At 43.3% G+C, this 13,981-nt stretch overlaps 1 protein-coding gene across 2 annotated transcripts in view; it reads right to left on the reverse strand.

The window, feature by feature from the left end:
* Positions 1 to 1,515: 1,515 nt before the first annotated feature.
* Positions 1,516 to 13,981, reverse strand: part of GRHL2 (grainyhead like transcription factor 2) — a 74,094-nt gene continuing 61,628 nt past the window's right edge. For both annotated transcript variants that reach the window (XM_081874327.1, XM_081874326.1), the window contains exons 14-17: positions 12,826 to 12,911; positions 7,572 to 7,636; positions 4,275 to 6,182; positions 1,516 to 4,238 (exon numbers count right to left, since the gene is read on the reverse strand). In XM_081874327.1, the coding sequence (XP_081730453.1) occupies positions 6,068 to 6,182; positions 7,572 to 7,636; positions 12,826 to 12,911 (266 nt within the window). In that variant the 3' untranslated portion in view covers positions 1,516 to 4,238; positions 4,275 to 6,067. The remainder of the gene's footprint in view (positions 4,239 to 4,274; positions 6,183 to 7,571; positions 7,637 to 12,825; positions 12,912 to 13,981) is intronic.

Below are 13,981 nucleotides of genomic sequence, written 5' to 3' on the forward strand. Positions count from 1 at the left end.
TGGATTGCCCCAATCACTCTGGGCGGCTTCCAACAAATATAAAAGCTTAATAAAACATCCAACATTAAAAGCTTTCCTATACAGGACTGCCTTCAGATGTCATCTAAAAGTCGAAGTTATTTATCTTCTTAACATCTGATGGGGGGGGGGTGGTATTCCACAGGGCAGGCGCCACTGCTGAGAAGGCCTTCTGCCTGGTTCCCTGTAACCTCACTTCTCACAATGAGGGAACCGCCAGAAGGCCCTCGGCGCTGGACCTCAGTGTCCGGGCAGAACGATGGGGGTGGAGACGCTCCTTCAGGCATACGGGACTGAGACCATTTAGGGCTTTAAAGGCCAGCACCAACATTTATTGATTTAGTAATTCATTAACATTTTTATCCCACTCTTCCTCCAAAGAACTCAGGGCAGCTGACATGGTTCTTACCTCAACCTCTTAAAAACAGAATAAAATCCTTTCAACAACCCTGTGACGTAGGTTAGGAAGAGAGAGAAAAGGGTTGGCTCAATATCACCCACATGAGCAGGTTCAAATCCGGGTCATCTGTAGAAATTTCAGTACCGTGCCAATATGTAATTGCTCCGTAAGAGGAAAAGGAGAAATGGGAGTTGGAATATGAGAACTCACTTACATGCCTCCTCCTTGCTTTTGCTGCCTCTTCTTCAAGTACAAGAAGAGTGGGAAGACAAGGAGATGATACAGCCACCTCTCTTTCCAGGTAGTGGTACAAGCATTAACTACAGTGGTACCTCGGGTTAAGTATTTAATTCGTTCCAGAGGTCTGTTCTTAACCTGAAACTGTTCTTAACCTGAAGCACCACTTTAGCTAATGGGGCCTCCTGCTGCCACTGCGCCACCGCCGGAGCACAATTCCTGTTCTCATCCTGAAGCAAAGTTCTTAACCTAAGGTACTATTTCTGGGTTAGCGGAGTCTGTAACCTGAAGCGTATGTAACCTGAAGCATATGTAACCCGAGGTACCACTCTTCCACTCCAGCACCTATACTCAGGGGTGTGTGGGTGTGCATTCTGTGTGCGCATACACACACACGCACAAATGGGTGATCTTAACTTTTGTGTTTCAGGACCCAACATGTCCAAGGCTGGCCCCACACACCCCCTAACCGGGCACTGGAGGATTAGTTTTCATTTACTTAATAAAGGACAAGGTAGCAAATTCAGTAAGTTCCCCATCACAAAAGTGCAAGCCCGTTCAAGCAAGTCTGAGTCAATATTCAAAATGCTTCAGTGTGGAGCCAAATAATCTATCAAACACCAGTAAGGAAAGAAAGAAAAGAAAAGGTGGTTATATCTTACGAATATTTATTTCTTTCCCTCTTAAAAATGTACAAAAAATAAAATAAACCTGTATGTTTATAGATTTCCCTCTCCCATTTACAAAAAAAACTATTAAGTTACACAAACTAGTTTTCTTAGAATAAAATAGCACGCAGTGTTTATACATGGAGTTTTCTAGCTTTCCAGCTAATGGGAACTATGCACAGATTTATTTAGTTTTGGCACAAACAAATCCTCCTGTTTGCATCATGTCACCCTAATCTGGGAGAAACATTGAGGGGAGGCGGGGAAGGGGAAGGGTTACAAGAAAAACAAACATTTTACATGGCTGCACACTTTTAAAAACTTTAAACAAGTCTATTCATTTCCAGTCCGGCATGATGCTGCTGATTGAATCCATAACAACAGCTTTTCAGTTTCCTCTCTAATGATAATAAAAACTCAAGCAGCTATGTTAATTTTGCAACTTTCCAACTGGTCTACAGAGATCAGAACAACAGGACCAAGTGCTGGGAGAAATGGCTTAATTCATAAATCACATGTTTCTGTGTACATATCTAAGTCATTTATGTTTAGGAACAGACATTTGTTAGCAACAATGAAAGATGGTAAAAGCTCCCTCTTCTTTTATGCCCATCAAAAGTAAAATATGATTTTTTTAAAAATTGGTAGGCTAGGTAGACTCTATGTGATTTATTTAAAATGTGTGTATAGGAAGAGGACTGAAGCAGGCCTTATTACCCTAGTAATTGTTATAGCCATGTCAATATTAGTAACGTATCAGTGGATGGACAAGCAGAACATCTACATATAATTGCAGCCTGTGATAGTCAGAGTGTTATCACTCTGCAATTCTTATACAAATGCAGCTTATATAGGACTAGGAGTTTTCTTTCCTCTCTAAAAACAAACAAACACCTAAGTTTCTAGCTCTTATTGACTAGAAAGGCACAGAGGGCTAAACTCATTAAATACAACAATATTTATCTCTGGATAGATAAAGAGGGCACCAGCCAGTCTCAAAAAATAGGCACAGTCTTCACAGGGTAGAGCTTTATTTCAGAAGACAGCAGTAAGGGTGATTTTTGTTATGTGGCCTTCTTCAAACTTTTCACTTTTCTAAAATGTCTGGCATGCCAAGGTACTCATGAAGATTTACCCCTCAACACCCGTAAATGGTTCTGAGGCCAGTGATCTGAGAGAGAAACCTTGCGCATACCTGATCTTTGTCTAAGGCTACCCATTGTTTGAGGTCAGTAATGGAAGGACAGCTACCCAATTGGCCCTTGGGGACTGCTTGAAGATACCCAAGCTTCTAAGGGACTCTATTGGCTCCCCAAAACAAAGTCTGAATGCCCACTTTTAGATTGCTTTGGAATGATCATTATGCTTAAGTGCTAAACCACAGAACAGAAGGGGTAAGTTATCATTTCTTTCTGGGTTGCATGGCAACGCCATGGTTGCACAGAACATTGGGAGCTGCGCCTTTGCCAGCCACCAACAGATGTTCAACAGGTGCAATTTTACCTATTACTCCATGATGGGCATAAAGAAGAAGAAGAAGAAGAATGCAATTCTTGATTTTCACCCTGCCAGGCAGTTTGGCAGTGAATTATCAGTTTGCTGTAAAAATGGCTCTGTAAGCTCAATTGAGCAATGCTAAATCAGCATGTTATTCACTTCAGATATATCAGTCAGCATAGCTTTACATGACTACAAGGGACATACATGCTTATGCAAGTATACACAAATGAAGAGGGTGTTTATTCTCTCATGCATTTTGCATACAATGCAGATTTAGGACAACTATTCTGGCTCCTCTCCCCCTTTGAGAATCAATATTGGTGGAACTCGGAAATGCAAGATAGTGACCAAAATAAATTGACCTTAAAACCATCGAACGAAACAGTTTTTTTTTAAAAAAAATGCATGCATCTCATAATGCAGCGTTTGGCATTTTTCCTGTAACATTTGAAACTTTGAAGAAATAGAAAAGGACTAAGCTGCTAAAAGAGTATCAGCAGAAGCAAACACTCCTTAAATTTAGGTCAAGTTAATTTACATACCAGAAACCTTTTAAGAAACATTCATCTCCATAGCACCATTTTGCTTGAGCAAGGAACCTCACTCTTTGAAGCTCTGACTGTCCCAATCAAAGGAGTGCTTGAACTACATTTACTTTCCAAAGTTATTAAACGAATTACAGGGTTTCATCTCAGATTCCTATTTCATAATCTCAGGGTTGCCTTAAAAAAGCCTTAAACAAAGTCCGGCTGCTCAGTATCTACAGGTGTTGTTGGATTGCAAGTGCTAGCATTCCTAGCTGGCTTAGGGATGATGATAGTTGTAGTCCTGGGTTGAAGAAGGCTGACCAACACTGGCTGGCAGCAAGTCTCCAGGGTTTCAGCCAGAAGCACTGCTGGAAATAGTGGCAATCAACTCTTTGACCTTATGCAAGCAAACCACGTTTTGCTACCAATCTCTGGCCATTCCCAGCAGCCCCATGGATGGAAGTGCAATGAAAAAAATGTCTACTACATACCGATTAAGACAGGCTGAGTAATATGATCATACAAAAACAAAGTCTATAGAGTCAGGACTTGATATGTACATTCAGACCAAAGTCAAGGGAGGCGTATGTACATTTTTACATTTACAGCGAGACCCATCAGGGGGCACGAGGACGTTCAACAAAATGAGCAGAGGATCCATTCATCCAAGAAATTTGTTCCATTCCTGCCACAACTCCTGGGAAATTGAATGGGCAAGGGAATGGCAACCAGGGATGAGGTGGGTTGGGGGAGTGTCAGAAGGGCAGGGAAAGGAGACAGCAAAGATTGAAGGAGCTGAACAAGGGGCAGGGAAGCTGAGGTGAGTCCCCAGGGCATGGGAGCGTAGACTGCATCCTTTTTCAGCTGCAACAAAACTGCCCTGCCTCTCTGGCTTCCTGGGACTGTAGGGATGCAGTTCCCAACATCAGCTCTTCTGAGGATGGGAGGGATAGAATGATGCCTCTTCAGACACATGTCACCCATCCCCATCATGACCAGACGTGTCCAGATTCCCTTTCTTGGCACCATTCACGCTGTGCACATGCATGCAGATTGCATCCCCAGATCTGTGCCTGAAATTTGTACATTGTGCGAATGGGGATCTTGGCTATTCATTGATTTCATTAAAAAAAAGAAAAGGTATACCAGCAAGCACCTGCTCAGCTGGTCTCGAACGGTGTCTGCTGAACCAAATCCACCCACCTATTAAGGGGGGACACGATGGCTGTCTTCAAATACCTGAAGGGCTGTGATGAAGAAGAGGGAGCAGAGTTGAACTCCGTTGCTGCTTCAGACGGCAGGATTAGGAGCAATGGGTGGGAACTGGATTTCAGCTGAACATTCGAAGAAGCTTCCTAATAGGACAAGCTGCATGGGTGCATGAAGTGGTGGGTTCTCCTTTGCTGGAGGATAGAAGCAAAGATGTCCATCTGTTGCAGGTGTTGTAGTTGCACCTTTCAAGCTGCATGCAGATCCTGCAATGAGCAACAGGCTGGACTCGATGACCTCCAGCTCTACGGTTTCATGTTTTTATGACTTGCTATAAATAATAATAATAAAGACCTTCTGGCTCAGTTTAGGCTTGGCTCCAGCTTGCCAGAGGCTCCCAAGGAAGAGGTGAGCTGAATGGAGATATATCTTCTGAAAGCCCAAAGTCAGAATCGGAAGCAGGCATGGAGGGAGGAGAGTGTTGGTGGTATTGGCACTGCCTCAGTTCTCGCTGCATGCAGAAAATGGAGGGTCTCATCCAACAAGGATGCAGAAGACCAAAGGGTGAAATCCAAGGGTGCAAAGAAAGCATAAATATTTCTGAAACCGGAAGACAAATAATTTGGAAACTAGAAGACAATGTGGTATCCTTGCACAGAAATGGGCACGAGAGGGTGAACGAGACCCACAAGCTGGTGGTGCAAGTGTCGGATGTACCACTGGAAGGAGAATTTTAACATTCTAATACGGATGCTGGAGAAGCCACTCAAGAAAAGGTATGGAAACGTCACTGAATAGCTAATGGCAGAATCTCTCTCCTCAGCGAGAGTTGCCCGACAGCTTCTAATCCCAGGATTAGAAACAAGAGTGGCAGTAAACACATCCACACAGGTAGGAAAAATATATTATTACATATTATAAACATTATATACAAAGGTTAAAAACGGATGGTGCTTTACTTACAAATGACACGCCATCCAAGTCCCTTACTTACAGTCCTCAATTGCCCTGTGCTGGGAAGGATATGGCTAACCTACACCTACACATTTGTTTGCTGGTAGTTTTGTACCAGTGAACATGATCAGCCAGTTTCCTTGCCATGGATTAGAAGATCAAATCTTCAAGCAATTTATTCTTGAAACTTTCAGTTTTAACTATTAAGTCCCAGGTGAACTAATGCAATTCCACAATTTCATTTTCTTCCACATTAACTCTTTTTTAAAAAGTCACCGTTTCTCCCCTGCGGTGGGCGAGAGGCGATGTCTGCAGTCTGCTATGTACAGATTGCAGCGTGAGGAGCAATAAATAAGGAACTTTGTAGAGGTATGTTAGTTCATCTTGAACGGACTGGTCAATGACAACTGGGCTTGTTTCCTCGCTTCCAGTGGAGTTTTGCAACAGCCTCTCTTCTTGGCATCCGTGAGTCATCAGGGCTTTAGAAGAATGGTCCCCTTCCTTAAGATGAGGGTGAAATGCTATGACTTCACTAGGCTGCGTTCTGATCTGGGCTAGATTTCCGTCAACGTGACCTTGTAGCCTTCTCCCAGGCTCTCCATGTTGAGGATGAACGTGTCTTCATTGGAATAATGTTCAATGATGTTATCATCCATATTTACCAAAATCCTGGAATCAGAAAGGAGTGTCAGTAAAATCCCCCTAGTTTCACATATCAGGATAGATTCAGATGGCGAATCTGCCATGGGGTAAGGGATGTGTCTGTCTGTCTGTGTATTTGCCATTTGTGTGAATGCTTTGACACAAGCCATAGCACAGCTTTCCAGCGAACTTTTAAGTGTCAGTGAACAAAGTAGTACTTCTTTTTGAGTAAATATGCATAGGATTCTAAAGTTAGACATAAAATCACAGTTGGAAGGGCCCATGAAAGTCATCTAGCCCCAACCCTTGCAATGTAGGAATCTTTCACCCAACATGGGGCTTGAACCCACAACCTTGGGATTAAGGGTCTCATGCTCTACCAGCTGATCTATCCAGCCTCATTACAAAATCTACAGATAAATCCAAACCAATGTAACCCCACTGAAACATCACAGTTCAACCAAATGTTGAACTGGAAAGTTGCTTGGGCTATATGGATCAACTTCTTCTTCTTCTTCTTCTTCTTCTTCTTCTTCTTCTTCTTCTTCTTCTTCCTACTACTACTACTACTACTACTACTACTACTACTGACATTTCCTTGCTGCTCAGGGAGCCTTTTTGGCTGAAAAGCAGGTTACAGAGGAGGCATACGAAGAAGGGCCTCAATGATGACCGCAGGCTCTGGGTTGGTTCATATGGGGAGAGACGGTCCTTGAGGTATTGTGGTCCAGAGCTGTTTAAGGCTTTATAGGTCAAAACCAGCACTTTGACCGGCTAATTAAACCTTTCCTGGGTATGCAGCCAGGGAAACAAGATAGCAAAGGTGGAGGGGTATTAGGTGCTGGGCTGCCAATTAATGCCACAGCATAAACAAATTCATTGATGTGATAGTGTTGTAGTTCTGTTATCTTTTCTTCCTACTCATCTCCCTTGTTTGGGGAATACTGAAACTCCAGATTACAGAGGCTTCATTTTCCCCCCCTGTTGCCGCCGTTCAATCTCAGAGGTAATTAAAATACTAATTATCCTCTATTTAATTTGAAACACAACTGAATTATATTGTACTTGTCACAGACGACCTCTTCTCATGTTGCAGTAGTGTTGAGAGAGCTGCTGCAGAATTGTTGTCTCTACCCAAACTGTTTGGGTAGTGTGAGAAGTCCTAAGTCAGTATGAAATGTCCCAAGGTCAATGCTTCCCCCCTGCCCCCCCCAGGGGAGGGGGAGAAGGAGCCACAATGCAGGCTAGTCCCACCTGAGCCCAGGGCACATCACATGACTTGAGGAGTCTGGGAGGGGTCTGGGAGTTGCTCACCTAGGACACCTAGAATCTAGGGCAGCTGAGGTCTCAAGACACTGTAAAAATAATAAAAAAAGTGACTCGGAGCCGAGGTGAGATTTTGTTTCCCTTACTTACCCCTTTTTGCTCTTCTTGTACAGCTTTGTAATCTTTTCAGCTGGAAGACCGTATTTCTCAGAAATCTGAATTTAAAATTTAAAAAGAAGAAAGAGCAATTATTAAAAGCAGAAACTGGTACCACCAGCTTCAATTAAGGAGTGTGGAAGAGTGTGTGTCTGCCTTAAAGCACCCACTCAGCACCCAACTTCTCAGCACTTCTAAAAATCAGGTTTAATGACCTGAAGAAATGTAGAGCTTCTTGCCATTTTGAAAAAGTTTTGAACCTACAGTGTAAAAATGCATTATATTAGGAGAAGTGCACATTAGTCAAAACCGCAGACAGAAGTGTGTCAGGAAAAATTCACAGTACAATGCTGAAGAATGTTCATGACGATTAAAACAACAACAACAGCCACGTGTAGTTCTTTGCCTAAATGCAGAGAATTGAATTTAAGATTGGAAAATTGAGAAGCCAAGACAACCAAAATTGACAGATCTTTCCATCGCTACTCATAGCACATCCAAAAACTGTCTTGCACAACCCCCACTAAATTTTGTACAAAAGTCATTTCCAAAAGCGCTTCTCTCTTTGCAGATGCAAACATCTCATTAGTGTTCACATCACACCTTTCCTTGTGACTCAGCCTCAGGGGAAAGAAAGAGATCTAGGCCCATCCAAAGACACTCACAAGGCACTTGGCAACCAGCTGACTAGTAAGTCATCTTAATTTACAAGGTCTTGATGGGGGGGGGGGAATCAAAACCACAGAAGTCTTTACAAAACAAAGCAGGAGGCTTTGGGTATGAAAAGGACTGGCTGAATAACTGGTATTTTAATCAGCTCTGAATGGAGAACATCCAATAGGTTTTATTGATATTTTCGAAGAAGCAGCGCTGCTGGGAAATTAGTTGAAAATAAGGACTCAGAGTCACCACCTGGTCACCTGATGGCAATTTCCAGTTACCAATTGCAACAAGGCAATATGTTAAAAGCAATACTAAAAATACCCAGTTTAAGTCACTGGGTGGCTCTTCCCTGTTTAGGGAAGTTTTTAATGTTTGATGTTTTATTGTGTTTTTAATATCCTGTTGGAAGCTGCCCAGGTGAGCGGGGTATAAGTAATAAATTATTTTATTTTATTTTATTTTATTTTATTTTATTTTTTATTTTATTTATTTTTGACAGTTACCTTCTAGCGATGCAATCTTATATATGTGTGCTCAGAAGTACCGTATGTCAGATAAGTATGTGTAGGACTACAGTCTAAGTGGTGTAGAAATCTCTTGATCCTTCCGATACTCGCTTGAGTATGTACCAACATCTTTTTATACACCTCTAGAACATTTCAGTTTGCTTGGACCGGTCTCTTTTACTTCACAGTCAGGGCTTTTAAAAGAAATCTTTCAAAGAAAGAAATCTGGAGTGGGGCAGCTGAGAATCGGAATACATAAACAAATCTGATCACACTTTTTCAGGTCATGGATCAGTGTTAGAGGAAGTTCTGTCCCAACGAAAGTTGCCTCTGCTGATCCTTACTTGTCAAAAATGCTTTATTCCTCAAAAACAATGCTTTATGTACAGCAGCCATGCTCTTGGTCCTTCTAAGATGTTTGACGAAGCAGGATATTGTCACTGAGAGCTCATGTTAAACAGTTGCTCTCTAAGGCGCCATAGTACTTTCTTGTCACCAGAAGAAGCCTAATTGCAAAGATAAACTGCCTGCTCCTCTGGGAAATAATAGCAAATGGGAGAAGAATGAAGCAAATTCCAAATATGAGAAAATAAACAAGGGGAAAATGTGCAACTTGTAAACAATGGAACTTCCTTTTAATATGCTCTTGCTGGGATGAAAGCTTTTGAAAACAACGTTGCTAAAATGAGGCACACAGCACTGCCAAACACAAGTGTGTGTGCTTCTATGTGAACTGAAACATGTTTTGCACGCATTACATTTTCAAGGTATTTTTCATATCTTGCCAAGGGCAAAATCATGCCTGGGTCAATACGCAATGAAGAGTGAGGGAAGTCAGGGTGGCTCCAGTGCAAATGTTTGCAGTAGCAGAGCATGGGAGTGTAAGTGAGAAACCTTGGCTCTTTCCATAAGGGTTCATATTCAAAACCTCTCCTGTGAGAGATTTCTGTTTTCTAAACTCCACCATGTCCCTTTGTGGCAGGCAAACACATACAGTATACAGGTACCCTGATCTAGCAGGAAGAATCCATGCATTCACTGCCCTTCTGGAGAAGGCTGCTTGCACATGTAAAATAGTGATGTGCAAACAAGGTGTGCAGAAATCTTCTAATCTGGTTTGTCCTGACCCTATACCAGGGGTCTTTGAAGGGGCAGGGCTGGCTACACTATTGCCTGTGGAGATCTCTCTCCACCCCACAGTCAGCATATTGTTGGCCAAGGGTGCAGAGTCTTCTTATAGCACTCTCCCCATATCTACAAATTTGGAGATGCATCCCACTTTTTGACTAGAGTCCCCACGACAGCTCGCAACATTCATAAAGGGCAACACTTCCCACAAAACCATACGCTTTCAAATTTGAAACTATCGTAAGGAAAGATATTTGAGGTGGAGGAGGAAACAGGAGAGCATAACTTTAAAATCTTGGTGCTCCCTTCCCGTAGCTGACCTAGCAAGGAACAGGGCAGTCTGAGTGAACCAGCAGCAGGCATGGTGATGGGGCCTGTTTTTCCATGGATCTCCTCCTTATTCCAGCGTGAACGTCTTTTAAGATTTTAGATGTGAACAGGAAACCATGGGTATTGATTGGGCACATATTTTTACAGGGAGAAGGGAACCAACAAATATACATGATAGAATAAACAGTTCAGCTGAAGAATGGGAACTGCATTATCTCTGACGCCAGGGGAGATTTGCCAGTACAAAGAAACTGAAGATTGGGCTGGGCTGCCTGCTCTTAGAACTAGTCTGCTATCTTCTCTAGCATATGCTGCCTTGTGAATAACTATGGAGATGAAAAGAAACACACACACACTAGCATGCTCACAAACTGCACCCATTTTCTACAAATGCATTGCAAGCAACCACTTCCACGGAATCTTGCAAAGGCGCAATGCATCATGGGGACAACATCCATGTGGTACTTTTGGCCTTTGGAAACTTCGGAGTGCTTTTGTTTGAGAGTCCCTGGAGCTTCCCTTGGTAGTTCTACGTTCTCCGCCTTGTGATTTGCTCTCTCTGTTGGCTCTGTCTCATTGGATGACAAGCCCTGGTGCCTCAGTGGGCCTGCGCGGGCAGGGAGGTGACAGCAGGGAGGCGCTCTGGTGTTTTACAATAACGAAACAGCACGGTAAGATAAGAGGCTTGCCAGGGTCACCTCGTGAGTTCACAGCACAGGTGAGATTTAAACCAGGACCTTGTACTTTACAGCTCAATCTCTGCTTTAGCTCCAGTACAATATTCTAGGTGCATCTGTGAGCTAAGGTGGCATGGGTGCAATCTCTTGGCCGCTACCCTACACTACAAGCTTTTTCAAAAGAAGGACTTGCATGCCGTAGGGTGCTAACGTATACCACAGGACCCAGAGTCCAAATTCGCGATGAATTCTGGATGCAGTATTCTTTTCAAATTTTCTTTTACAGACCTCCATTTTTCCAAAACGAGATCATTTACCTTTGCTGAAAACAAAAGCAACTGCAACGCAACGCAGCCTGAGCCCTGCTCAACTGGCAGGACAAACATTCCCATGACCTGCACTGCACAATGGAGTCCCAAGTGCAGCTCTTTACTAGCCCATGTAAATGAATGGTTTCCGGGCCGGAAATGCCCCCCTGGACCCCCACTCCTGATGTGGCAACTCTCCCTTCACGGCCTAGGACCCTTGTACCTACGAGACCGCCTCTCCTGGTATGCCCCATGGAGGACCTTAAGGTCCATAAATAGCAACACCCTAGTGGTCCCGGGCCCTAAGGAAGTTAGATTAGCTTCAACCAGAGCCAGGGCCTTTTCAACTCTGGCTCTGGCCTGGTGGAACGCTCTGCCTCATGAGACCAGGGCCCTGCAGGATCTGACTTCTTTCCGCAGGGCCTGTAAGACAGAGTTGTTCTGCCTGGCCTTTGGCTTGGATCAGCTTGATCCCCTCCCCCTCTTTCCTTTTGTGATGGAACTCCTATTTGGGGACTTTCCTGGCTTTTTTCTGGCCCATGTAGGACCAGTCTGGATAGTTGGCCTTGGTGAAGATTTGACGTTTTCATCCCCAAAAAGTTTTTGATTTGAGTTTCTACTGAAATATGGCTGCATTTTAATGTTGTATTTTAATCTAATTTTAAAGTTGTATTTTAATCAATTGTTTTTATACCTGGTATTAGCCACCCTGAGCCCGGTCTTTGCTGGGGAGGGCGGGGTATAAATAAAATTATTATTATTATTATTATTATTATTATTATTATTATTACATTGGAGGCTAGGGGCATTTGGAGGAAAGAAAGTGGTAGCCACCCACCTTTGACTTTTTTCCTTTCAGTGCTGGGCCCTTAAAAGAAAAGAAATTTTTGCAGGAGAACATAGGAAGAGCCTGTCAGATCAGAAAGACTGTGCAGCATTCTGTTCTTACTGTGGCCAAACAGATACCTATGAGGAGCCTGAAATCAGGACCTGAGGGCAACAGCGCTCTCCCCACTTGTGAGCCCTGGCAACTGGCATTCAGAACAGGCACCACCTCCCAAAATGCCTTCCTTCTCTCCTCCACTCTGGGAAGCCTAAACCTTTGCGATGAGGATTTTGCAGAGAGCTGCGATGTGACCCTGTACATCAAGGATGGGGAAACTGAGACCCTCCAGGTGCTGCTGGACTCCAACTCCCATCAGCCCCAGTGTGGCCAGTGTTCAGGGATGATAGGCGTTGTAGTCCTTTTAAATGTGTTGCCTTTTAAAAATGTGTTGTTCTTATTTTTATTATGTATTTTGTGCCTTCATATTGTGCTTTTATGTTGCGAACCGCCCTGAGACCTTTGAGTATAGGGTGGCATACAAATTTTAATAATAATAATAATAATAATCCAGAAATATCCAGCAGGCCACAAGTTCACCATCCCAAGGAGTCCAAGCTCTCCCTCGTCACACACAAATACCCTTTTCCTATAACGATGTCGGTTTGCTTGTCAACAACCTCAGCACAGTTTTGCACAAATATAAAATGCAAAATTGTTTTCCTTTCTACGAGGAAGTTAAAGCAGACTGCATGCTGTTGTGGCTTTCTTCAACTGCCCACGTTAAATGAAATTGAGATGACAGATACTTACCGCTTCCATTAGTCCCTTTACAGTGGGTGATTTTAACATCAAAGCATCAAACACTTCGTCAGCCTCTTTCCTCACGTAAAGCAGCACTGAAAGGATGAGAAGCAAATTTTTGGAATAGACACAGAACATTCCCACAAGCAAACTACTCCCTCTTGGACAGAAAACTATTCCTCTCCAAAAAATGACAAGTGAAAAAGGCCAGAGACTCGTGTTAAAAATAAAACTATCCCATGTCACAGAACAGGAGGAGAATGTGCCGATTTCAAAATATCCAGAGGAAAATGATGTGCTCTTTCCACAAACCGCGCCACCCCCACAGGAAGCAGTTGTAAACAGTCACACCCATTTTCCATTTCAGTTGGGTGATAGGCAGAAATATACTGACCAGTAAGTGGAACTAATTTCCTTGTCACGCTAAGCAACCCTACAAGCAAAATAGCTATTCTCATCAAAAGTCGGAATTTCCTGGAATTCAAACGGTGGGTTCAGCTGTTGGCAGAACCAGAATTTTGCAGTTGGAAGGAGGTCTTTCAGTCTCTCGCTTAATGGAGGAATCTTGCAAGTGCAGCAACCCTGACAGCTGTCTGTTTAGCTCTTAGAATCATAGAATCATAGAGTTGGAAGAGACCACAAGGGCCATGGAGTCCAACCCCCTGCCAAGCAGGAAACACCATCAGAGCACTCCTGACATATGGTTGTCAAGCCTCTGCTTAAAGACCTCCAAAGAAGGAGACTCCACCACACGCCTTGGCAGCAAATTCCACTGTCGAACAGCTCTTACTGTCAGGAAGTTCTTCCTAATGTTTAGGTGGAATCTTCTTTCTTGTAGTTTGGAACCATTGCTCCGTGTCCACTTCTCTGGAGCAGCAGAAAACAACCTTTCTCCCTCCTCTATGTGACATCCTTTTATATATTTGAACATGGCTATCATATCACCCCTTAACCTCCTCTTCTCCAGGCTAAACATGCCCAGCTCCCTTAGCCGTTCCTATAAGGCATCGTTTCCAGGCCTTTGACCATTTTGGTTGCCCTCCTCTGGACACGTTCCTTTGAAGGACATGCCACCTTCCTCCAAGGCGCAGTTGAACAGTGCAAACCATTAGGAGGTTTCTGTAACATTTAGCCCTTGCTGTTTCCACACATTAATTCTAATCCT

Source organism: Podarcis erhardii, assembly GCF_964252035.2.
Source record: "Podarcis erhardii genome assembly, chromosome: 8".
NCBI classification, from domain to species: domain Eukaryota; kingdom Metazoa; phylum Chordata; class Lepidosauria; order Squamata; family Lacertidae; genus Podarcis; species Podarcis erhardii.